This window comes from Eublepharis macularius, chromosome 1, assembly GCF_028583425.1.
Source record: "Eublepharis macularius isolate TG4126 chromosome 1, MPM_Emac_v1.0, whole genome shotgun sequence".
Taxonomy (NCBI): domain Eukaryota; kingdom Metazoa; phylum Chordata; class Lepidosauria; order Squamata; family Eublepharidae; genus Eublepharis; species Eublepharis macularius.
Window position 1 is genome coordinate 129,573,413 of NC_072790.1, and position 26,977 is coordinate 129,600,389.

Below are 26,977 nucleotides of genomic sequence, written 5' to 3' on the forward strand. Positions count from 1 at the left end.
TCCTCAAGAGACCAGCAAAAGTTCTTACACATGTAGTCAGTGTAACAAATGCGTGCCAACTTCCTTCTTGATCAAACTCTACTTCTGCTGGACTTCTTTCCAAAGCCTCTTGCTCCCCACTTTGTGCACTTCTCCTCAATCTGGCTCCACAAGGGACTATTTTGTTTCACCTCAAATAGTCACAGAACTACAGGTTAAGTAACTGACTTTTTTTTTCTTGTGAGCATCTTCCAGATCCTCATGAGATGATAATGTTGGATGTCTCTCTGTGGTTAAAGTGGCTCATGGACACAGCCGCTTCTGGGTCTGATGCTCCAACAGCAAAGCTTTGAGATGGAACAATCCATTCAGTAGAGGACTCAGAGAATAGAAGTTCCTGCTCTTCAATATGGAAACAAGTGTTTTTGAGTTCAGAGGCAGCAATATAGTTGCATACATTTTGGACATATTTTCCAAAACTTGTCATTATTTTAGAAATAAGAATAATGAAACTTGTTAAATCAAATCATGTTATGAATAGCAGACTAAAGAGCACACAATAATTGTAAGCATTTGGAATATGACCTTTAGAACACAATGAACCACAAACAAAGATCTGAACATATTTTGACATTGATTCAGGTCATGCAGTGAAGTGTATAATATTTAATGTGTCGCTGCAATTTAATTTACACAGAACTTCAGGGTTTTTTTATCCATTTGGGCTAAAGTGCATTATACTTTTATTCTACTTAATGGATATAAAGCAAACTCTTTCTGGGCTGAGAAGTAAATTAAACCTAAACTGAACATCCATCCATCCATCCATCCATCCATCCATCCATCCATCCATCCATCCATCCATCCATCCATCCATCCATTTTTTTGTCTGTTTGGCTAGTTTATTCATCATTATATTTTATTATATCAAAATCATTTAAGTAATGGACAGCATTTTAAAGGTCTTTGGGGGTCCAATTCAGCTTAGGATTGCACCATGATGGAAGAGGGGCTCCCACCTCCTCCCCCATTCCAGTTTCCTGATGCTGTTCTCCACAGTTGTTATGTAGGTGTGGGAAAAGCAAATAAAAAAACCAGCACCCCCTAAGAAGGCTGACTAGCCACTCTCCATTGTTCCCAATGATGAGAACTTTTAGAAGTTCTTTTCCAGGGGCACATATGTACAGGGCAGGGATGCCACAGCTGAGGCATACTCCTAAATGCAAGTTCATCCCTGGAGAAGCTCAACAGGCTTCTCCAGGGATGAGCTTGCATTTAGGAGATGCCAACAGGTCCAAGTTGTCCTCCAAGTAACAGGAAGAAATCCATGTAGTTCAGATCCAGCAGGCTGGCAGAGCTCACAGAGAGAGAAGCAAAGAGCCAGCAGGAAGCCCTCAATCTCGAGGCAAGGACAAAATGGCCTACAAACAGTGAAGCCTCCCATTTAACTCCTTACAGCATTTTTTAAAAAAGCACTCTCGTTTCAGAGAATCCCATTGGCCAGAGAAGGAGAGCTGCTGCAAGGATTGGCCACTCACACTTCTCCCTCCCTTCTCTGTTCCCCCTTCCCCCTTCCGCCTCTGATTCAATCCAACTCCCCCTCTTCCCCCCTCCAATTAGGTTAAAAAAGGCTGGAAGCACTTTCTTTTGCAAAGGAATAGCAAGAAGCAGTGCTGCCGTACTTTGCAAAGTTTACCAAATTTTACTGAATAAATTCAGTAAACATCAATTTGGTAATACTGAATTTTACCAAATTGGGTAAAATTCGATATTTCTTACTGAACTCCAAACCCGAATTGCATATCCCTAGATGATACAATACATGATGGGATCAGATAAACTGGTCTCAATTAATAGTCTGGCTGCCACATTTGGCATCAGCTGTAGTTTTCGCAGCACTTTTCAGAGGCTGATGCACATCTAGATGAGTGTAAGCTATGTGTGACTACATGGTTTTGTTATACCTAATTGTAGCAAACAAATAACACTCCAGGGCTTGCCTGTGACAACAACCCAGTTTTGTTGACTCCTCCAGTCTGTCATATCTCTCTAGCACCCATCTCGGCATGATTCTTAATTCACTGATAGTGTCTCACCCCCGCACTTTTCTGTTACAGCTGGCAGACTTCAGAGACGTGGTCTCCCAAATGCTGGGCCTCAATATTGCTACTATGGCTCTTCCTGACTATGAAATAATTACTCGCTTAGAGAGATTGATCTGTTCTCATCAGCATCACTTTGTTCCATGTGTGTGCTTCAAAGACATGGCAATACGGCATGACGGATCACTGCAACTTCCTCACTAAGTACTTCTTCTTTATAGCAGAAATGAAGACGCTGGAACCTCTCTCCTGGAGCTTTCCTTCTCTTTGCTAGTATAACTGGTGGTTTAAATAATCTGACGCAGAGCAATTTAGCTAAAATGTATAGTGCCTTTAATGAGACAGCTTAAAAGAAAGATCAATATTACTTTTACTAAGGTGAAATATCCTAATAAACAATATATTGTTAGAATTGAAACCGTTATGTGTGTTAAATACCAGGTTGTAATAAGAACAGCACATTTGGGCAGCATTTAGGTGTCATGATTAACCACAGCTTATTGAACTAACCATGGTTTCTGTAGAGCCATTGAAACTAAACAGGGTCGGCTTAGAAACCCTGGTTGTCTGACAGTGAGTACTGACAGCAGCAAGGCCTGGCAAGGATTTTTGTTGTTGTTATTACTTGACAGCTGTGACTCTGTGCCCTGGGGTTGATGCTATTGAACAAACTTGGATTAAGTGGCTATCTTTCATTCAGACATAATGACTAACAAGAATTACTACAAACCAGGATTCAGAAGCTAAGATGTAACTCTGGTTAGAAACCCAGTTTGTGGTCCTTCTACCAAATCAGACTCACAGGGTAGCCAGCATTCAGACGTGAATAAAATATAAAACACAATTCAGCATGTTGTCTAAATGTAGTCAGGATCCCAAAATAGAAAATAGTCACTATATGAGAAATTTTTTATTTCCTTTTGCTTTGTGTAGAGGACTCATAGCAAGATAAGGTATATATGCACATAATTAATAGTTAGCTTTCCTGAGTTACTCTGTTTTATCATTTTATATCACACTTTTATAATCTCTATGGGGATCAGCAGTAGTTTTTGCTCTACTGTTCTTTTTCAGCAAAGAATTCCCTCAAACTCCTTCTTTTTTACTTTTAATCTCTTGTACTCCTAGCAGTTGGAACTCTGATGACCATCAGAGTTTGTCGATATAAATAAAGATTTCAGCTTCAGTTTGGAATGGATTCAGCTCTAGATGGGTTTCGTGAACAGTTTTTGTATAGAGCTTGTCCCAAGAGAAATGATGATGTACAAGTGGGTGCTGTGGTGAGAATTTTGTTTGGCAGCCTTGACTGTGGGGGTCTTTCAGGGACCTGCTGTCTTACCTATTGCTTCAAATGTTTAGTTTATGGATGCTCAGCCTTGTTGAGCTGGTAAGCACTTTTGGAATTCTGAGAGAGGGAAAATGGGTGCCACCACAAGATGATTTCCATGGGAAGTGGGACCAAACATAAAATGGCTGTTGGGCCATTACAAAATGTATGTAGGTTCTAGGCCGACCATCCTACTATGATGGGGGTAGTGATTACTCTGGGCATCTTTTGAAGCACATCCTGATGAAATGAAGACAACCAGGACGTGGAGAAGACCAAGTGCGGTAAATACCTTTCAAAAATGGTAAGGAGGTTCATTTTATATATGTGTAAATCTGGCCCCAGGTTTTACTATATAATTCTGAAGTATTTCTTCTACTTGATTTTGACTTCACGTGTGTGTGTTATGTGCTGTCAAGTCACCTCTGACCTATAGTGACCCTAATGAATGAAAGACCTCCAAAGTGTCCTATCATTAACAGACTTGCTCAGATCCTGCAAACTGGTGCATGTATCTTCCTTTATTGAGTCAAGCCATTTTCCTCATTTCCTATTGACTTCATGCTTTTCCATAATATTCCAGGGGTGACAGAGTCTTGCTTCCCAGTAAGAGTCTCCATGAATAATCTGTTCAGAGTGCAATCATACGTAGTATAGCCATTACTCATTTCTTGCATACAAATGACGACTTCCCTCAAGAACATTTTTGGTGACGACAATGAGCCCAGTAGGAGTTCTGGGAGAATACTGTCAATCAAGTGAAATAGACAAATATGTTTATATTTGAGTTACTGACTTTTAATTATTGCAATTAAATTTTAATCTAAAGTTTAAATTTTAATTTTTTAAAACAAATGCCAATCACACAGGCGTTGGTCAGCCATCATTGTACCTTTGCTGGAATATATGGAACAAGTTCATTCCTTAAGTAGACACATTAGTCAGTTCAGCACATTGACACAGATGAATTACAAATTGTTTCCTCCTTTAAATGTTCAAACAACATGCTTCAGCTGTCTTTGATGAAAATACTTTAACAAAAAGAAAATTATAAATTCCTGTTCCAAATGTTTAAAGACAAATGTTTAAAAGGGGTGCACACTGCAAGGTTCTTGACTTTTCATCTCTTCTTATTCCATTCTACACGAGTCTAAAAAGGATAGCCAGGCACATCAGTTAAAACTGCTTACAACAACTACCCTGATCTCATAGTTCCAATGGAAGCCAGTTCTAGTGTTGGACATGCAGCTCAAGATGGCCACGAGGGCATTCAGTCAGATCCCTCTCGATCTTTGACTGTGGACTGTTGTTTTATTGTTTGTTTATTTGATCATAATATATATTTTAAATCATAACAAATGTTTCTCTGCCTCCAGAATACCACAAATGTATAGGGTTAGCTCCAGATAATTGTAAGCACCGCTCTGTTCAAAGAACACATCTGTCCTGCTTCTCCTTGTCTTTGACATCCTTCCATGCTGCCCCAAAAGTCCTGAGCGCTGGAGAACTTCCGGGTACAATATGGATGGAAGGGCTGGTAGCTGTAGCTCAGGTAGGAAATCTCCAGAAAATGAGATTGTGCAAGGGCGTCTTTGGATCCAGTTTATTGTTTGTGAACAAAGAGAATAATAGAACTGTTTCAAAGTGCATTATGTCTAACTGAGCAAACTCAGTTGTTGAACAAACTTTAAACTTTATGGCAGTAACTTATTTATAGAGCTCTCCCAGTCTCAGCTTTCTCTCCTTCTACACAGGCCCCAACTGAGGAGATACACAAAGTGGATGTTATACTTGCCTACTTCCTGGCTCCTCTCAGTCACTACAACTTAACCAGTTTTTTCTGTATTGCTACAAGAACATTGGCTTTAATTGTGGATCCACACTAGTGGATCCACACTAGTGGAAGGCAACTTCTTACCCGCCCAGCTCATTATAATTTCAGTGCCCCCAAAATCGTGCTCTTGTAGGACAGTGGACCCAAAAGAACAATGTGGGTTTCAAGTTGGAGTCTGCAGCAGCGGGTCTCCATTCCTTTCTTTGCCAATGAAAAAGTTATTCCAGCAGAGGAGCTGCTGCTGCGTTGATGAAATGGAACCTTAGGATAAAAGCAAATGACTTTAGTTTTTAATTTAATAGCACTTAACAAGCTGGGGCCTAGAAGAAATTGAGAGGTGGGCTTAAACAATTTGAGAATTCTCCCCACACAAGGATTAAAAAATCTTCCACTCTGTAGCTTATGGAGTTATGGAGGGGAAGATTTTTTCATTCTTGAGCAGATAGATTTATATCCTCATTTCCTTTTGACTGTCAACTGTTCTAAACAGTCTGAGCTTTCTGTGGCATATTCAGCTGCCATCAGGTTACTTTTTATGGTCTTTTGCGGTGTGTGTGTGTGTGTGTGTGTTAATTTTCAAGTCATCCTTTTCTGAATATCTGGGGTTCCCTAAGTAGAAATCTCTACCTTATCTGAGGGTGGCACTATTGTGCTACTTTTGTGAACATAAAGGGGGCAAACCATTACTATTAAGAAGAACAAGATGCTAACCCAAAAAGAATCACTGGAGGGGAAACAATTTGGAAAACCTCTAACCCTACCTCCTAATCTGCCCCTTCAGGATTTTGTTAACTTTCAAGGATTCCTCCTTTCCCCTTAAATTGATTCTCATGAGAGGGGTGTATGACCTTTTTAAAAAAATTTGTCAAGCCATATTTTCCTGTATATCTGAGAAGTTGCCTGAGTACATAAAGACCCTACCTTGTTTGGGGTTACTTGGTTTTGCTGTTTTTGTGTGTTTTCTCCAAGGGAATTGATTTCTGTAACCATGGGTTGCTTCCATTCCACCGCAGAAGGAGCTTTCTTGCCACTGGAAGAGGCTCCATGCACCAGTGGAAAGCTTCTTATGCCAGTAAAAGCTCCACCCATTGTGACATGGAATTGTAGGGGGCACCCTCCATATGTTGTTTGACTTCGTTTTGCTTTTAGTAATTGACTATTTTTCTGGGTGATCATTATCTCAGTGACAACTCACTCCTAAAGATTTAGGCCAACCTATCTACCTAGGGTTGCAACCTCTAGGTGGTGGCTAACAATCTCCTGGAATTACAACTGATCTCCAGGCTACAGAAATAAATTCCCCTGGAAAAAATGGCTGCTTTGTGTCAGGTTCTGAATGCTTTCATGTATGTCTTTGCCTAACCGACTCCATTTTTAATCCTTTCAGTGTTTAAGTGCTTTCTTCACAGGTGCCAAGGTTCCCAGGCAGCTATCTCACAGAGAAGGATTGTTTTGGCTACTGCTGTTCCACCAAGAACCGGCCTTGAAGAACTTTTGCTTTCCTAGCTTCAAAGGGATTGTTTTGAGAACTATGGGGGGAGGTTGAGCCTGCTGGGATCTGTTACTTTGTACCTCATGCTTTGCCTGTCATTGGTAACAATGCATATGTACCATCCTGAATATTGTATTCAGGCCAGTGGACTATAATGAACTAATTCTTCAGTAAAAACCTTTTGGAAACAATGGACTGTTGTCTGATTGCAGAAGGTAGTCTGGAGTAAGGACATTACCTAGCCACAGCTCTGACATTTTGTTACCAATCATCTTTTCCAATGCCTAAGCCGGATCAAACGGACGCCAAAGCTGTCCCGCTCAGGGATCCTTTGTTTGACCCGTATGCCTCCCCCGGCTCCCAAGGATTGGAACCTCAAGGTCCTGTACCAAGAGGAAACAGCTCTTCTGTTACTACACTCTACACTCTCGCTCCCAGCAGTGCAGATACCCGGCCTAGAGCTACAGTCGAACCACTGTTTTCCGTACCCACTCCGACGCAGTGGGGCGCGAGACCAAGGGAGACGAGGGAACGGAGGGCCAGTACGATGTTCACGCAAACACAGGTGGATAGTCGGCGCAGTTTGGAATCGATACCTGAGCATGCCAGCAGCCAACCGTGGCTTTACTGGAACAGGACGACCAAACAAACGGAGTGGGAGACGTCCCGCCGTGGCGCCCTGAGCTGGGATTATTCGGAAGTCACCCCGTGGTCGGGGCAACAAGAAGTAAGTGAGCACCAGTGGGTGCAGCTTCAAAGCAGAATGATTGCAATTGACTCTGGGATATCAGCAATCACTGGTTTGGCGAAAGGGATATTAGCTGCAAGATCTCAAGAAGAACAAGGAATGGAAGAAATCATACCTGGTCTACCGAGGCCACATACTGAATATGTGCCCACCTCGCAAGCTACTGGTTATACTGAACAGGAGGAGGTGAATCCAGACAGAGTGCAAGTGTTGGAGACCAGACTAGCCAGCATGGAAGAAAGTTTAGCCCACACCGTCCACCTACTATCTGTACTCATGGTGGGGGACGGTGGACGTGAACCGCCAGCTGGTCTACCAGACATCAGTCAAAGTTTGTCAAACCTGCAAAATCTTTTGCCCCGTCCGGAGGGCCCTATCCAACCGTGGCCGCAACAGCCACCGGAAACGCGGGATTCTGACTCTGTAACCGGGGAAAGACCTTGTCCTGAAGACCCGTGTCCAGAAGAACCCCGTCCTGAACAGCCGATCATACCAGATGACAACGGAGCCGGTGGAGGAGGTGGAGAACCGAGTCCAGAAGACCCCCCTCCCGATCGTCCAATCATTCCCGCTGACAGTGGAACCGGAGGAGGAGGTGGGGAACCAGGACCACCACTGAGGCCCACTTCCCCTATAGTGCCTCCACCCACGACCCAAGCAAATCAGCCACCAAGCCTCCCGAGAGGTGATACACCGCGAGTCATCCCTGGGACGAGCAGAATTGGAAGAGGTACCACTCCCAGGCCACACCAAACGCCGGGGCCGCGGGGGGCCATGGTGCCTCTCCAACCTATCTCTCCTCACCCATCCCCGTTTCAACCGGCACCCCAAGGGCCGATTCCCGCTCCTCTTTTACCAGCGCCCAGATTACCGATGCCTCGAGGCCCACCGCCGGTGCAGCCAGCACCCTTACGGCCAGCGCCGCTACAACCCATACCTGGAGGGCCTCCCCAGCCGATCCCGGGAGGGCCTCCCCCACAACAACCTCAACCTTATCCCCAGCAACCTCCGCCGCAGCTACTGCCAACACCGCGACAGCCTCCTTTACAACTCGCCCCGCTCGACGTCTACCCGATGCCAGCACTAGCTCCCAGGCAAGAACTTCCCATGGGTTGGGTTAAGCTGGAAGCTACGTTTGATGGAGATCCTTCCAAACTGGGATTTTTCCTTGTCCAAGCAGTACAGTTTTTCAATCGATGGGGACATCTATTTGGAAGTGAAGCCAGTCAAATCGAACACCTGGGATCGAGACTTCAAGGCAAAGCGGCTGACTGGTATGTAGGACTTTATGATATTGGTGCCCCCGAGTTGAATACACTTCAAGGGCTAGTGGACGCGCTCCGAGCCCAATATGAAGATCCCCTAGAAGAAACTAGGGCCCGGACTGAATTGCAGTCTATTAGGCAAGGCAGCATGTCGGCTAGAGACTATGTTACAAAATTCCGACAGCTCGCTGTCAAATGCCCAAGGTGTGAGGAATCCACCAAAATCATTTTATTCAAACAGGGATTGAATCCTAAATTGTTGGACAGAGCTCTCATGCAAGATAACCCTCCTACGCTGTTAGGATGGATCCAGTTAACTTGCGAAGTAGAAAATCGCATGCTAGAAGTTCGTTTAGTGGAACAACATCAACAACCCGCAGGCCAAAGGCGCTCCTCAGTTCTCATTCGAGGGGGCCAAGGGGCTGGATACGCTACTCGTGGAGCGAGAGATGCTAGATGGCAACAAGGTTTGTGCTTGCAGTGTGGTCAAAGCGGCCACTTTGCAGCGCAATGTCCGTACCGGCCTGTGCAAAGACCTCCGCTCCAACTAAGACGTCCAGCCCCCGCAACCTACTCGGCGCCACCGCGCCCAACACCAGCTCCCAGATCAGCGAGGGGCAGAGGAGCTCCTCGGAAGAACCTCCCTGAGAGAGGGTTAGAGTTGGAAGAAGTTATGGAATATGATTCAACAGCTCTAACCGGGGAGGAGAATCCAGAAAGTCCCGCTTCGGGAAACGAAATGGATCTGTCGTAAAAGGACCCAAACGGCAGATCAAACCTCAGTCCGTTCCTGCTTTGAACAGACCTCCAGGGTCCATACTTTTCATACCGGTCATACTAGTTAATCCAGATAGAAAAATGCACATCCGCGTGCAAGCTCTGATAGATTCGGGCTGCTCAAGAGACATTATTGCACCAGCCTTGGTGAATGGATTAGTGCTTCCTGTACAAGAATTGGAAACGCCCGTTATTTTTGAGCAAATGGATGGCACTAATATGAACCCAATCACTACTGAAACCACTCCGGTCGTAACCGGCATGGGACATCACTGGGAAGTAAGATCGTTCGTCATTAGTGCCACTGCCAAATACCCCTTGATCCTGGGAAGCCGGTGGTTGTGTGACCACAACCCCTATATAAACTGGACAGAAGGAAGCATCACGTTCAGCCATGATGCCTGCAAAAGTCACCGTTGGGATAAAAATTGGGGTACCAATCCTACCCACAACGAATCAGCTCTCCCCACCCAGGAAGAAATTAATCAAATACCCAAACAATATAGAGCCTACATCCAAGCCTTCACAGAGGAAGAGGCCAATACTCTACCTCCACATAGGAGGACAGACTGTGCTGTAGAAATTTTACCGGGCGCCTCGCTACCTAAGGGCCGTCTATATCCCATGAGCCCCAACGAAAGAGAAGAACTCCGCAAATTCATTGACACTAATCTTCAAAGAGGATTTATACGACCTGCGAACAGCCCGCACGCTGCGCCAGTGCTCTTCGTCAAAAAGAAGGATGGGGGCTTAAGACTGTGCACTGATTTTCGGGGACTTAACGCTGTGTCATCCAGCAACGCATACCCCATCCCGCTCATCAGAGACCTTCTCAACATCGTGGCTCAAGGTAAGATCTTTACAAAATTAGACTTAAAAGATGCCTACTTCCACGTTCGTATCAAAGCAGGGGATGAATGGAAAACTGCTTTTAACACGCCCCTCGGCCAGTTTGAATATTTAGTTATGCCGTTCGGCTTAGCTGGGGCCCCATCGGTTTTCATGTCCATGATTAATGAAGTATTACATGAATTTTTGTACAAAGGAGTGGTGGTTTACCTAGATGATGTCTTAATATATTCAGAATCTGAGGAGGAACACGTAGATCTTGTAAAAAAGGTTCTGACCACACTAATGTGTAACAAACTGCCCATCATACTATCTAAATGTGAATTTCACCAAACAGAACTCACTTATTTGGGCTACTGCATCTCCAAAGATGGTTTAAAAATGGATCCGGGCAAAGTACAAGCAATCCAAAGTTGGCAAACTCCTACTACTCGCAAGGAACTACAATCCTTTTTAGGTTTCGCCAACTTCTATAGGGAATTCATTGCAAACTTTGCTCAACTTACACTCCCCTTAACCGAACTGTTAAAAACTAAAGACAAGGGGGACAATGCCAAAAAGCCAAGTGCCAAATTGCCCTGGACACGAGAATGCCAAGAGGCATTCGATCTCCTCAAAATGCAGTTTGTTTCCGAACCCGCCCTCCAACACCCCGATGAAAATCGCCCCTTTGTAGTGCAAGTCGATGCCAGCGACACCGCGATTGGGGGCGTACTTTTGCAAAAGGGGGAGGACGGAAAACTCAAGCCCTGTGCCTTCCTATCCCGAAAATTTTCTGAAGCGGAGAGAAATTGGAACGTGTGGGAAAAGGAGGCTTTTGCTGTAAAGGCAGCCCTCACTACCTGGAGGCATTGGGTAGAGGGAGCCCGTCATCCATTCGAGGTTTGGATGGACCATAAGAATTTAGAAGCCCTCCGCAGCCCTCGGAGGCTAAATGCTAAACAGCTGCGCTGGGCAGAATACTTTTCCAAATTCAATTTCACTTTAAACTTTTTGCCGGGCAAAACGAACTTTCTTGCTGATGCCCTATCGCGCATGCCCCAACACAAAAGCAAAAGGGAGGAGACTATAGACACCATCTTTTCCCCTACGCAATTAGGGGGTGTGGTAACAACGCGCAGTCGCACTGCTCATCCCCCTCAACCCGATCAGGGATGGAGGTTAAAGCTGAAAGCTGAAGTTACCTGTGATGCTAACATTGGTGTAGTGATTGTGTGGTCTGACAGTTGTACAGCAGTTTGTAAGCCTCCTAAGTGCTGATGCAGCATGAGATAATAATTACTGAGTCAACTCTTACTATGCTTTCTTAAGACTATAACTATTTTTAGTAGCTTTTTAAAAGCTAAAATCTGGCTTTAAAAAAGTTTTCAGATTTTAGTGGGAACAAAATGCCATTGTCGAACTTTCAGATACGTAGTATAACCTTAAGCACATTTGCTCGGAAGTAAATCATACTGATTTCAATGGTAATCACTTCCAAGGGATTGTGCATAGGACTATAGCCTGGTTCTTAAATCCCTGAAATACAATCCTACATACATAAGTGGTGGTACATAGGTGGAAAAATTCAGTCATTGGATAATAACTAAATATGAATTTCTTGCAAAATAATCACCAGAAGTAGCTTGAAAAAATTTTGTATTGATATATTACTATTGTTTTTTTAAAAAAATCTCTTTGACTACATCCCTCATATTGATCAGTTGTTAATATTCTCAATATTTACTTTTCTTTTGGAAGAGTATTAGCATATGTGCTCATTTAGCCAAAGCAAATAAAAAATAAGTTTGGTATGAACAAAGTTCAAGAAGGCTGTTGAACTCTGCAGCATAATTAACATAGATAACTTTACAATGTTCCCATGAGAGGGTAGAGGTAGAGATGGGCACAATCCGCATTACGATCGAAAAAAACCCATGATAATGGTGATCGCACGATCGTGATCGTCCATGGCCAATGATCCAGCGATTGCGAGAGGCCTGGATCGTTGCGTTCGGGCTCGGATCGGGGATGCAGACACTCAGGCGCCAGCAATCTATTCCCCTGGCAACGGAGCCAGGGGAAAGCCTGAGCTCTGTTTGCCCTCCTTCTGTCACCCTGGAAACCCGAATGGAAGCCCAGCAAAGCAGGGGAGGGAGGGGGAAGGGGGTGTTCTGTAGCCATGGCCACTCCAATCTCATCCCTGCAAACCCTGATAGGCAGCTCTGATGGCCAAACACAGACCTCCTGTGTTGCTGAATGGAAACTGAGGGGAGGCGGCTCATCGCCTCCTCCATGCCCGCCAGGCCTGGCGGCCGCCGCCAACATCTACCATTCATGTATCACTGGGATTACCAGCACGCTCCAGTTTGGCCTGGTGGGCGGGAACATGGGGGGTGCTGCCGGCAAGCGGCCTGCCCCCCCGCCCCCTGAGGGGAGGCGGCTCGTCGCCATCTCCCTGTGCCCTCCGGGCCTGGTGGCTGCCACCACCACCCACCTTCCCACATAGCTGGGAATAGCAGCGCGCCCCACTTTGGCCTCCATGATCCACGATCCACGGATCGGGAACGGGAGATGCTTGGTGTGGATCGTTAATTTGGGATCGTCGCCGACGCCGATCCACGATCAGCTGGATCGTTAATTTTTTTTTGATTATGCCCATCTCTAGGTAGAGGTACTGCTATAGCTAATAACAAATCTATACAATGTTACTTGGAAAATTAGTGCTATTTAAACTCTTAATTTTTATTTTTCAGTTTCCATACAGCAGCTTTAATTCCAAGTTGATTGTATATTTAGAGTATCAAGTGCCAAAACACCAATCCTTTTCATACAATCAAATTGATTTTTATGTGCATTTGTGTATCTAATACAAAGAATACAAGGATGTAAGCCAATGAAATGACTTGTAATAAAATGGTTCAATACAAAGAATAAATCTATTGTTCCTTGCAAGAACTGCCCTCTCATGACAGACCAACAGTCTTTGTGGCACTATGACATATATACTATTGTTTAATAATCATAAATGCATAAAAATATTTTCAAGTTACCAAATAAATTTTAATTTGGTTAGCTTTGGACTAAATTCTCTGGAAATGACTATTATGTTGATAAAAATGTCACTGAAACAACTGTTCTGATACTGAAGTAAAGTAAATCATGAACATAAATTCATGTTTATTGCAGTTTGTGATTGTACTTTACTTACAGGTAACTTTTCATGTTAGGTGGCTTGCCCTTAGTGCTTACTTTTAACATTTTACTTCATTTATCCCCCACCTTTCTTCCCAATGGGAACCCAAAGTGGCTTATATCATTCTCCTCGTTGTACTGTTCTAATAATAATTTTAAAAGATCAAGATGGATAGCCATGTTAGTTAGAAGAAGCAGTAGAAAAGAGCAAAAGTCCAGTAGCACCTATAAAATTAACAAAATTTGTGGCAGGGTATGAGCTTTTGTGAATCACAACTCACTTCTTCAGAGCTGTGACTCATGAAAGCTCGTATCCTACCACAAATTTTGTTAGTCTTATAGGTGCTATTGGACTCTTGCTCTTTTCTACTAATACAAAAAAGAAAAAAACATTTAGACCAAGGTACTCAAATTGCTTCAGTGTTCCAAATGAATAATGGTTTTAAAAGATTGTATATTAATGGACAATGGTGTGAGCACTAGGCCTTTCCTAGATCAGTTACTGTAGCTCAGTTGTCAAGCACATGCTTTCCATAAAGAGTGTTCCACATTCAGTCACTCTGCTTTTAAAAAGGTTTTCATTTAGCAGTGTTGGAAAGAAATGTGGAAAACTGCTGCTAATGTTGGCCTAGATAGGTCAATGGTTTCAATGTAAGTCAGTTTCCAATCCTGAATTCACAACCAGTTTTACTTGTAACCTAAATATGTAAAATGTGAATGTGACAAAACAGGTATTTAGAAACACATGAATCATATAGGTATTTGAGTCAGAAAGCTGAGATTGGTTGTGTCTCCCTGTTAAGGGAATGTGGGTTTGTTGCAGGATTATTTATGAAATGTTCCCAAGGATAGATATACAATAAAACAGTGCCAAACAATACCTTCAATGGATCCATGAAGCCCAAGCCATGAAGAAGTGGGATGCATGATATACAATATGACGTGAACTTGCTTTTGCTGCCAAACTTGATCCAGTGTAAATGGCTGGCTGTTCTTAATGAACAACAGGTGCAGGAGAGATGTTCAGTGCTACTAATGGTTAGACAGCCATTTTCAAATTTTGCCATTGAAAAGGATAATCCTGTAGAGAAGATGAGATTCCTTGAAATATGCTTGTTATGCAACAGAATAATTCAAATGTGTTGTCAACCCAAAGAGCTTTCACAAAAGGCTATGAAATTATTTCATGAAAAGAAAACAGTATAATAGGGAGAAATCATGAAAACTGTCAGATTTCTTTGGCAGCTTTAAAGGTCAGAGGATGATTCATGGAAAAAGTGAATATACTGACCGTCAAAGAATGTCAGATGTGTATCTTATGTTTCTGCTAGCAATATACATGTCATACTTGACCAAGGAGGAAGGGACAGGTACAAAGCAACCCATGTGGGCCTAGAATGCAGCTCCATTCGTCAAATATATCGCACAAAAGGAATAGTTTTAAGGGATTTAAGTGTGAAGTTTACCTCTTTCACTTCCTGCCACCCTCCAGGCTTTCATCCAAGTTGCCATCTCTGCAGTCTGCACATGAGGACATGGCTGAGTTTATCACAAGGCTTGGAAGGGAGGGCTCAAGACAGGAAATCTGTCTCTCCTGTCACAACCTCCAGCCTGAAGCATAAACATATCCAAGCTGAAGACAACTGGCATGATCCTGTTGGGTTGCCAGCGGGTAGATGGGAGACCAGGTGTAGTGCACTGGGTAAAACACTGAGTGATTGAGTTTAAATCCCTGGTCAGCTATGAAGCTCTGTGGGTGACTTGGAGCAAGTCACTTGGAGCAAGCCTAATCTACCCCACTAGTTAATGTGAGATGAGATATGAGACTTCCACCTACACTACTGGGAGGTACTTGAAGGGAAAAAAAGAGAAGGATTTAATTAACCTAAACTGGCTGTGAAGTTAAAGTAGTGCTCTAAGCTCCCTGGAAGATTCCAGATATATAAGTGGAAAAAATGCATAATCCACCTACAGATAACTGCGGGACCTGGCTCTTTAGAACTTTCACTTACCATGTAGAAGGTGAAGCAAGTTTAGGGAACTATTACTGAAGGAAAACTGTCCTATGTTTATAACTGATGTCCCATACGGACTTTTATATAAGCATTTTTGTATGTTTATTAGTGAATTAAACCCCAGCAGGGAGGGGGTGTCACCATAAGTCAGCTATGACTTGGAGGCACTTTCCACCATCATGGAAAATAATGTATTATTTATTTGCTTCGTTTATATCTCACTTTTCCTCTCTGTGCTCTTCTTGTTGGCCTGAGCAGTAGGCGGTATCTATTGAACACATCACCTAGGGCCATAGAGAGATCAAAAACATGAAAATTAGGTACCTGAGCATCAAAGCAATTGGTTTGAAAGAAAACAACTCCCTAACTTTTGAAATCCCTGCATTTCACTTTTTATTATAAGTGTTAAATGCCATTTTTTCTGACACGGTGGGGTGGGGGGGATAAATTGTATGTTTCATGAGACTGTGAAAGAATAAGCCTCCATATGAAATATTCAGGATTGGGCCAGTTTGAAAGTGGTGAGACTTGGAATCAGACCAGCATCCCAATCAGTAAGCTTAAAAAGCTTCCTGTTCTATGAAATTATTTATTTCTTTATTTAAACAATTGGAAGCACTGAGGATTATTGCATTTCTGTACATGTGCAGACAACATAATTCCTCACTGGACTGGTTTGAGCAGTTTGCACAAGACCTGAACAGCCCTACGCACATTAAGATCCCATGATATGATCACAATGCGAGCCAAACTTATAAATCTTGTATATCTCTGGAGTGACATGCTATAACTTTCCAAATTTTAAACAGAGATGGAATTTTTCCAGCTCTAATACCTGAAAGAGAGATATGTGCAGATATTAACTAAATAAAACCTGATCCCAGCATTCTGCTTTTATTAATATATTCATTATAATTAATATGAATTAAAAATAGACTGGCTGTTATTTTGACACCTAGCTATCAGGCATAGTGTTCAAGAAAGTCAGCATGAGGGAGTGAGGAAGTGAGCCAGCAGATATGTAATTGACATGGACATGTTCTACTCCCCAGAGTTATACATAGGCTTTGCCTTTGCACAAGGATTGTTCTGATAGATCTGTCTTTCCAAAGTGGTGTTTAAACCAGTCAATCCCACTGTTGGTGCACTGGCATTGTGTGGTCTTTGATTCTGTATTATCTAGGGATTGTGTTTGCTTGCTATTCTGTTGCTTGCTGTGGTGCTGTACATGCATTTGCTTACACACACTGGAATAAAAGCTACAGACTGAGTGAAGGGATAATGGCAAATTCTATGCTCCCCCTGCCCCAGCAGCATCTGCTATGCATTCTTCCTTCTGTGATGTGCACTGCAATCAGTCACACATATCCGCATGCAAACTATGCATCCAAAAAAGAGCAGGTGCTTTTTGTAGTATCTATGATGTCATCTCCGAATTGCCCACTTTCCTGGTTTTGCCCTGCTTAGACATCTTTCCAAAACTGATTCTGATGCAATATTTTTGAAATATTGTAGTCAAATATACCTTTGCAAACCATGTGGATAGGAAGGTGTGCATTTTAAAAGTTCCTGCCCACAACAGTACCATTTTCCCTGCCTCATCTCTCCACAGCTTCTATATTCTGCCATCAGAGAGTTCTGAGGATAACTAGTAAAGAGTCCAGTAGCACCTTTAAGACTAACCAACTTTTATGTAGCATATGCTACATTACAGTTGGTTAGTCTTAAAGATGCTACTGGACTCTTTACTATTTTGCTACCACAGGCTAACATGGCTAACTCGTCTGGATCTATGACTGGGGATAACTGGCTCTGAGACATCAGTTCAAGCATGCACACTGGATGCCTTTGGCAAACCATAGGGAATCCCAGCCCCAGTGAAGCCCTATGAAACTAAACTCAGCTGGGTACCGGCTGAACATCATTTCTCCATTATGCTTACTCTTTTTAAGGGGGCATGAGTTGAGTTCCAGAGAGACTACTACTCATGCAGCTAGGAAGTTGCTCTATGAATTGTGACATTTGGGTCCATTCGTACTTCCTCCTGTTTTTGCCTCATGTGTCATGATGAGTCAGTGTGATATATTGGTTAGTGTGACTAGGGCCATTTCCACACTAGTTATCCACTCCAGGTTCAATGCTTTATGGAAGTAGGTTTCTTTCCTGCTTTCCCACAGCATTGTGAAGCATTTTTACACCTCCTGGGATTTCTCCAACATTTCTCTGATCTTTCTCAAGCCTACTTTGCTGCAAAGTTTTGGGAAAGATTGCAGTAAAGCATGGATTACTGCCATGTGGGTAGAAATGTTCAGATTTTCCTGCTCACATGGCAGCCATTTTCCCAGACACTGTTCCCATGGCAGCCATCACCCCCTGTCACTAGGGGGATTTTTGCTTTTTTAAAAAATCAGCAATTGAATATCACTATATCAATATAACATTATTTTATATATTTTTATTTATTCATGCAAAGCCAAACAGAAACAACAATTGTGGCAAATGTATACGTAGGCTTCTATAAAAGATCTCTGAATATTTACAAATAAGTTTATATGCAATTATGATCTATATGGAATATATTCAAATGCTGATAAGGTTATAAGGACCTCAATCCAATTAATTATGGGAAGTGGGATTTTGTCTTTCCATTCAAAAAGAGTCCAGTAGCACCTTTAAGACTAACCAATTTTATTGTAGCATAAGCTTTCGAGAATCACAGTTCTCTTCGTCAGATGCATGGAGGGCCAACAGAAACTGGTCAAATATAGAGGAGAAGAGGGGAGGGGGGAGGAGAGGGGAGATGCAAACAACTCTTTTTGTGACTGTAAGGGAAAAAGTGTACCATATGCCAAAGATTGTAAGGGAATGGAGAGTCCATTGCCATTGACCATCAGTTAGGCTCCTGGAGACAAGTGGTGGTGAATAGTATCCTCAAGTCATAGCTGATTTATGGCAACCCCTGGCGGGGTTCACATGGCAAGAGACTATCAGAAGTGGTTTGCCATTGCCTGCCTCTACAACCCTGGTCTTCATTGGAGGTTTCCTATCTAATTACTAATCAACGCTGACCCTGCTTAACTTCTGAGATCTGATGAGATCAAGATCACCTGGGTTATCCAGGTCAGGGCCCTGGAGACAGGTAAATGTTTTAGAAGTACATAAACATTCTCAAAAATAAATGAGTGTTCCAAAACAGAAATAATATGAGTAATGACTTCCAAAAGGACTGAATAACTAGACATGTCAAAAGCATATGCTTAAGAGATGTATCTTGTAATTCTGTCCAAACTTTCCATAAAAAAGATTTCCTCCCAGTTTTTAAATCTGAATTGACCCATAATCTTAGTTTAGCATGTGAGAATGGGTCAAATTGATATCGTCATACTATTATGCACCATACTTCTCTAACTTCAGAAAATGTTGGAAGAACAGGATCCTTTTTTGTGTAAGTTGACCCTAATATTCCATTTAAGGAGCAGCTCCAAACAAGAAACCTCCAAAAGATTCCAAGATGGATAATCTACTTGAGAGAAGCAATCCCAATAATTTGAACAAATTAGCATATATGCCTGATGATATAAACTAAGATCAGGAAAACCAAATCCTCCTTCATTAATTGAAAGTTGCATCCTCTTTAGAAAAATCCGAGGTGGTAACGGACACCACATAAACAAGCACAGTATTAATTTTATGAATAAATCAAAAATAAGAGGAGAAAGAGGACACTTTGTCTAAAACTCAAGAGGAAAACATGCAGAAAAGATGCCATTGGTCTGTACCCTAGATCTAGAGGATGAATAAGGAATTCTAATCTATTTCAAAAATTTGTGAGGCAAGCTAGATTTGCAAAAACAAATTTCCATTATATATTGTCAAACGCTTTTTCAGTGTTGAGTGAAAGAATAGGAACTTGACCAGGGCCGAATCCACACGCACTCACCATCCGCTTATCTTGCGCAGTCATGGCAGTTGGGTTCATTCCGCTACCATACTGTGCATCATCACATTCAACCTCCCAGTACGTCTTTGTGGTGCAATCAGTTCTCCACACGCCACTGAGTAAAGCGTTATAGTGGGCGGTTCCCTCCTCCGTCATCATCATTGACGGCGCATATCACTTTTGTTTTTGTTTTTAAAAAAGTTAATTTTGCACTATACCGATATTCCGACTTTTAAGAAATGACAAGGCCCCCTTCCCCTCAACTTTGATTGGCCCATTTTTTGCTCGTCACAGACCACTTTCTAACAATTGGCTGGTTGTTATGGCGGGCAAATTTGAAAATAATTTGTCACATTAAAACATTCTCTGGAAACTCTGTTGCTCACAGTGGTGTTCTGCTTGTAGTAGTCACCAACATGAATACTCAGAGCATGAGCATTAACGCTCACAATTAATGATTGTGGTTGGCATGCTTTGCAGCACAGCCAATATGTTCCTAGCCTTTTCCCGTGCAAACCGTTGCTCACTAAAGTAGGTTTTGCGCTATACTAACCTTTCTTTATTGTGCAAATGCGCTATGAAAGCCCCTTTTTTTTAAAAAAAGGGCCAGGCAAAAACAGATTTCCGCCATTATCACGTGGTACGGAAAGGAGGCGCAATTGTGGTGCAGTGATGGCAGGGAACACATGGAATGGGAAAGTGTGTGAGTATCTGCTTGAACAGCGCCGCGGTTGCGAAAAAGGTGCAGAAACAAAAAGGGTGGATTTGGCCCAGATCTCTTTCTATTTAATGCAATCACGTCAGCAACCAATCTAAGGTTATCAAAATATTGCCTAGTATAAATCCTACCTGGTCTACAAGTACCAAAGTTCTAAGAACATTTTGTAATCTGATAGCAAGAATAGCAGTTAAAAATTTTAGCATCTATATTCACCAAAGGAATGGATTGAAAGTTTGCACACTGAGTGTGGTCTTTGCCAGGTTTTGGAATCACGGTTATATAAGCATCCTTTGGTGATGTTGACAATATACAAGATTAAAAAATCTCATTGTGCAATTCATTACAGAATTAGAATATCTGAAAAGGTTTTATACCATCCAATACGCAGCCTATCTGGTCCTGGAGATTTGCCAGTTTTCATATTCATTATTACTGTCTTGATTTCACCCATATGCAAAGGTTCTGCAAGAAGCTGTTGCTGAGTAATATCTAAACATGGAAGATCAAGGTGAGAGAAAAATGCTTCCAAGTCTTTATTAAATGGTTCTTGGCCCTTACTATACAATTTAGAATAAAACTTTTGAAACTAAATTTATTTCAGTATAGGTAGCATATATTCTTCTCATCTTAATCAAAGGAATATAATTCTTATTCTCTTGCTCCCTTAAACACAGTGCCAATAATCTACCTGGTCTTCCCCCATCCCTTCCAGTATGATTGATATAAGCAGGTCAAAGCATATTCTGCTTTTCCAGGGACGAACACCCTGGACTTGCCACAGATTCCCTGCCTGAGGATGAACAGCACTCCAGCTGCAGGCACAGAGAGCCCGGGGGAGGTGACTCAGCCCCAGCTGGCAGGGAGTGAAGGGGAAATGGAAGAAGCCCTATAAAGGCAGGCTCAGTAGAGAGGTCAGGGTGGGTTGTGTAGGAGTGGTTGGAGAGAGAGAGAGAGAGTGTGTGTGTGTGAACGTGTGAGTGTTTGAAGGAGGAGGAGGAGGAGGAGGAGAAGGAGCTCACTTGGCAAGGGATGGTGCAGAAGTGGAAGGAAGAGCAGAGGCTACAGAAGGATAGGTCCGTAGGTGGCTGAGAGGGTGTGAGGGTGATGTATACCTCCCTCCTTCCACTATCCAGGGGACAATCCCAAGCCTGCTCATGCCCAAGGCCCCTCCTGTGGATACTCCCACCCAGAGCTCCACTGCTGCCATAGTGGAACCTGATATTGTTTTCACTAACAATATGTTATTCAACTCATATTCAACCTTTTGTGACTCGATAGAGATCTGTTGTGGGAGATGTAGCAAGCTGACTTAACAAATGTTTCAGAGTACTTTTCAAGTTTGTTTCTTCCCTTTGTCTAACTTCTTCTTGTGAGAAGCATATGCAATAATCTTCCTCTGATAAAAGCTTTGGAGCATTTCATTCAATAGCAAGGGTACTAGCAGTTCCTTATTTAGTATTAAAATACTCTGAAAGCTCAGCTACCACCTGTATTTTAAAAGTTTCATCATTAAGAAGAGAGACATTAAGATGTTGTAAACAGGCCATCTAACCCAGTTGGAAACCAAAGGGCTAATGAAATGGGTGCATGATCAGAAATAACAATTACATCTATTTTGAAAGGTGTATTCTGAGGCATAAAAGCAGCTGAAACAAGAAAATATTCTAGTTAAAAGCAACTATGATGCAGAGAAGAAACAAAAATATCATCTTTGTCCTTTGTGTGTAACATGTGCCAAGGACCAATATCACCAAAAAATATCTAAGACTGTATTCTAGGATTCAATTAAAATCTCCCTCCAAGAAATAATTGTATGTATGATTTACAAAGTTGCTAAAACACTAATGAAATATATCAGGAGAATGCACATTTGGGCCACACTCATAATCATAATAACTATAACAGAATCAGAACTGTTCACTTTCAGAACAATAAAATTACTATTTGGGTCTCTTACCACTTGCAGAATCTGAAAAGAGACCCATTTTTTAATCAATATAGCTTAGCTTGAGTAGATGTGTCTGTAACGTATACTTCTCCAGCCCAGTCTTTACACAACCTATTCTTATCATTACCACTTTATGAGTTTCTTGTAAAAATTATATATGTATTAAGATGCTTCAGTTTAGACATAGCATTTTTAACATTTAGTAGAGTCCCTTAGGCCCTTAACATTCCATGATATCACAATGAACATAAACCTTGAAAATATAAAATAATCTCTCTCTCTCTCTCTCTCTCTCTCTCTCTCTCACACACACACACACACACACACACACACACACACACCATTATAACAATATATGCAAGCGGTTATCTGAATTCCCAACTTTAATTGTTTTAAAAAGTAAGTCTCTAGCTCCTTCTGTAGTGGAGATATATTGGTAAATGCTAGAGACACAACAGAAGGAGCCAGAGAAATAAAAAAAAGAAACCAGAAAATTCAGAAAACTTGCTACAAACATCGTTATAATACTTTAGGGATATAACAATCTCCAACTGCTATTTTTAAAAAATGAAAAAGCCCCAGTGACTCAGGGAAGGGACCAAGTTAGGACCGAGTGTGCAATGAGAAAATTTTTATTTTAGCCAGATCTTGGCTTTAGATTGCTTATTTCTGGATGTTTTGAGGGGGTGGGATTCTGGAGTTCAGGGGCCATTGTTTTCAATAGGGAATGCATACAAGCATCTAGTGCAACTGTTTACAAAGATAATGGCACCGAATTTGCACAGAATACAGTCCTCCTTCGAATCTAAAGACCCCCTAATTTCAAGCAGATTGAACAAAGGAGGTCGATTTTACAGACTCCCAAAGTAAGTCTCTGTGCAACCGCACTAAGTTCTCTCTACTAATTTCTAAAATGACCATCCAGCAGCAGCCAGCAGGAAAGCTCCAGTGACCACCAGCATTTAGAAAAACAAATCCCCGTCTGTCTTCATTTCATTTCCCTGATCTTGCAGTGACTGACTTTTAAAAAAATCTTTCAACTGAAAGCTCTGCATTTGCCATCCTTCCTTGTTGTAGTTTGTTGTTGTGAGGAAGGCTTCCATTGGAGAGCCCCCTATTCCATTGGTCTGCTATTATTTCCCAAGGGTGAACTTTGGGGGAGGCTGGAGTCACTGTTTTTCAACCAAATTACACCAAAACTGCAGCAGAGCTTTTTCTGTCTGTCCATCAAAGAACCCCCAAGTTTCAAGCAAAGCGTACAAAAAGGGGATTGATTTTACAGATCCCAAAATTAAGTCTCTCTCTGCACAGCTGTACTAAATTCTCTCTTCTGGTTCCTAAAATGGCTGGCAAGCTCCAGCTGGCCACTAACAATAAAAAATCTGTTGCCTTCATTTCATTTCCTTCTGTTACAGTGGCTGACTGACATCTTTTTTACCTTTCTGCTGAAAACGCTGCTTCTGCTATCCTTCCTTATTGTATTCATTTGTTTCTTTGAAGACCTTCCCCCATCAGTCTTCCATTATTTCCTATGGGGGGCTATTGTGTGTGTGTGGGAGCTGGAGTCATAGTTTTTCAAACAAATATTACCAAATTTCAGTGGAGCTTTGTTTCCTAGCCATCAAAGAAAATTTCAAGCAAATTAGACAATGGGTTTGAATTCTATTGGCCCCATTGTCCAGGAAATCAGTTGAACAACAACAAGGTGCTTTGTGCTTAGTCGTTACAAAGTATGTTATCTGCTTCAGAATTGGAAACAACGAGTAGACAAGCCTTAACACGTCATTGTTTTTTTACAGAAACATCGCCCAAATTCTGAACAATACTCTAAAGTCCCTACTGGATTCCCTGCTGATTTCAGGATATCTCCAGCCCATTTGAAGATATCCCCTTTCCCTTCAAAACCCAACTCCTACTTTACAGTTGATTGTTGGAAGTTAAACAGGTTCAGCACCACCCCCTCTGCAACATTCCAGTCAGCATTTCAAATCTGATTGGTCCAAGTTGAATGGAGAAGAAAAGAAAGAATAATCTTCTCCTGTCTGTCAAAGAAGTCCCCTCAATGGCTCCTTGGAGCAGGACTGAAGCTCTTATCTCCTGTTTTTCTTTGCAGTGATCTTTCTCAATGAATTGCAAGATGGCTCCGTCCTGACATTTCCATTAATAATGTGGGAGCAGCTGTTGGAGTTGCTCTGTTAATTCTGGTTTGTGCTGGCATTGTTTTGGTTTCTGCTTTGCTGCTGATAGTGTATGGAATTGGGACTGTATGATGCTGGTGTAAGCACGATGTAGCAACCAGTGGCAGTAGGCTAGTGCAATTGTTCTGCCCAAACACTTTGTAAATATGAATGGATCTTGGGTGGTTTGTTCATTTTCTTCTAAAATTATGTTATTTTATTGCTAAAGAGTTTTGTCTTAGGGGTTACACTTCTATAAGAAATATGAACACTTTAATCTCTTATTTTTAATGGTATGTCACAGTCTTTGGTTAAAGAGTTAATAAATTTGTTAGCCTAGTATTAAATTCAGAAAACTTCATTAACTTCTTTAAAGTTCATTAAATGTGGACCTATAAATAAACTTATTTTCAAGTTGATGCACAGCCTTTAAAAACTTTTACAGTACTTGGTCAACTGTACCTAACTGGTAAAGTGAACTATACCCTCTGTTCAAACACCTATTAAGAGACTGGTAAGTATTTAGACTAGAGATACAGAAAAGAAGGGACTTTACAGCAGGGTCATTAGAGTGGAGCAATCTGCCCCAGCAACTAGTCAGAATTGTTGGTATAATATGAATAGCTGAGATCCACTGGGACAGATCTCTGCTTGCGTTCTATGAATCAGGCTTTGCCGTGTAAATGGATTAGTTATTTCTATCCAGAAATGTCTATTTTCATGGAACTGTAGGAAACATTATTCAAAGGTTGGTGATATTTCTAAACGCAAATAGCTTTTGAAAATTAAAAAAAGAACAGCAAATTTTAGCATCCTGTTTCTAAATTGTAATTACTGTTAACTGATAGTATGGTAATATGTTAACGATATATACTTGGAAATTTTAAATTTTTATTAATCTTTAATTTTTTTTCTTATATAAATCTACACAGTAATATATTGGAACATTGAAACTGGAGGAAAAACGCTTGTGGATATACAAAAACATTTTATTAGTTTATTAATGTATTTTTAATATTTTGAGTATAGAATACTCTAGAATTCACAATACATATAGATCGTGGGTCTACACAATCTGCCACAATCTGTTACAAAAGACTAAATAAATATAAGACCCTCCCATCTGCATTCTTATAAGTGCATTCTATCCATTCTATTATTTTAAGGGACAAAATGTTTGATTTTAGTAAATGTTGTGTTTTGTATTGGAGTACTCAATCCAAAATTAAAGATACATGATTTAACAATACTACATACTGGTAGCTATTTCATGGATAAGATCTTGTTGCTCTGCCGGGCTCTGCCAGCAATGGTTGATACGGTACATGAACTGGAGGCCCCTTGGCCATCTTCAGAGTTGATATTAGAGCAATTCAAGCCACTCTCTCAGGATGAAGTGGACAAGATCCTGTGTGTTGTGAAACCTACCACATGCCTGCTGGACCCATGCCTGTCATGGTTGGTAAAAACTGGCGATGCCAGAATCTGGGCCTCTTTAGCTGACATCATCAATTTATCCTTGAGTTCTCAGATTTTCCCAGACTCACTGGAGGCAGTGGTTTGGCTGTTATTTAAGAAACCATCACTGGATCCTATTGATCTAGCCAATTACAGTTTCAAATCTTTCATTTCTAGGTAAAATAATCGAGAGGTTGGTAACGGAACAATCCCAGGTATTCTTGGATGATTCCTCTATCCTGGACCCATTTCAATCTAGTTTCTGACCTGGCCATGGTATGGTAACAGTACTGGTCGCCCTCACAGATGAACCTGTGACAACACTTGGATCAGAGTGGGTTGGTGCTGCTGGTACTTCTAGTTCTCACAGCTGCCTTCGACATGGTTGATTACAATCATTTGACCCACCACCTCACCTTGCAATGGCTGAGCTCCTTTTCCATGATTGGGGAGAGGGGGTGGTGCTAGGGGAACAGATGTCCACATGCCATTCTTTGGTGTACAGCATCCCTTAGGGGGCGATTCTTTCCTTGATGTTGTTTAACATCTACATGTGCCCCCTTGCCCAGGTGATCCATAGCTTTGGGGTGGTCACTAGTATGTGGATGACATCCAGCTCTATCTCCTGATGGACAACCAGCTGGATGCTGTCCTGGATTAATTGACCAGGGGTCTGGATGCCATAGTGGAATCGTTGCAGCAGATTCACCTGAAACTGAATTCCCTGAAGATGGAGATTCTGTACTTGGGTCATGGAACAACGGGTTTGGGAATCGGGCTCCCAACCCTCAAGGGAGTGCAGTTAAGGCCTTTGTCAATGGTAAAGAGCCTGGGGATGCTCCTGGATGTCATGCTTTCAATGAAGGCCCAGGTCACTGACATTGGCAGATCTGTATTTTTTCATCTTCAACTGGTCAGGTAGTTGGTGGTCTATCTCTCGTCCCAGGACCTGGCTCCAATAATCCATGCAACAGTCACCTCCTGGTTGAACTACTGTAACTTGCTCTATGCTGTGCTGCCTTTGTTTGACCCAGAAATTATAGCTGGTCAAAAATGCAGCAGCACATGTTCTTACTAGGATGCCATTTAGGGCACATATCCATCCAGTGCTGTGCCAGCTGCACTGGCTCCCAGTCAAGTTCTGGACCCAGTTCAAAGTGTTGGTTTTGGT

General features: G+C 42.0%; 1 protein-coding gene across 1 annotated transcript in view; it reads left to right on the forward strand.

Moving 5' to 3' along the window:
* CCDC170 (coiled-coil domain containing 170) overlaps positions 1–2,493 on the forward strand; it is a 67,571-nt gene extending 65,078 nt beyond the window's left edge. The window contains exon 13 of the mRNA XM_054976315.1: positions 2,097–2,493. Within this exon, the coding sequence (XP_054832290.1) occupies positions 2,097–2,285 (189 nt within the window). The 3' untranslated portion in view covers positions 2,286–2,493. The remainder of the gene's footprint in view (positions 1–2,096) is intronic.
* The last annotated feature ends 24,484 nt before the right edge of the window (positions 2,494–26,977 follow it).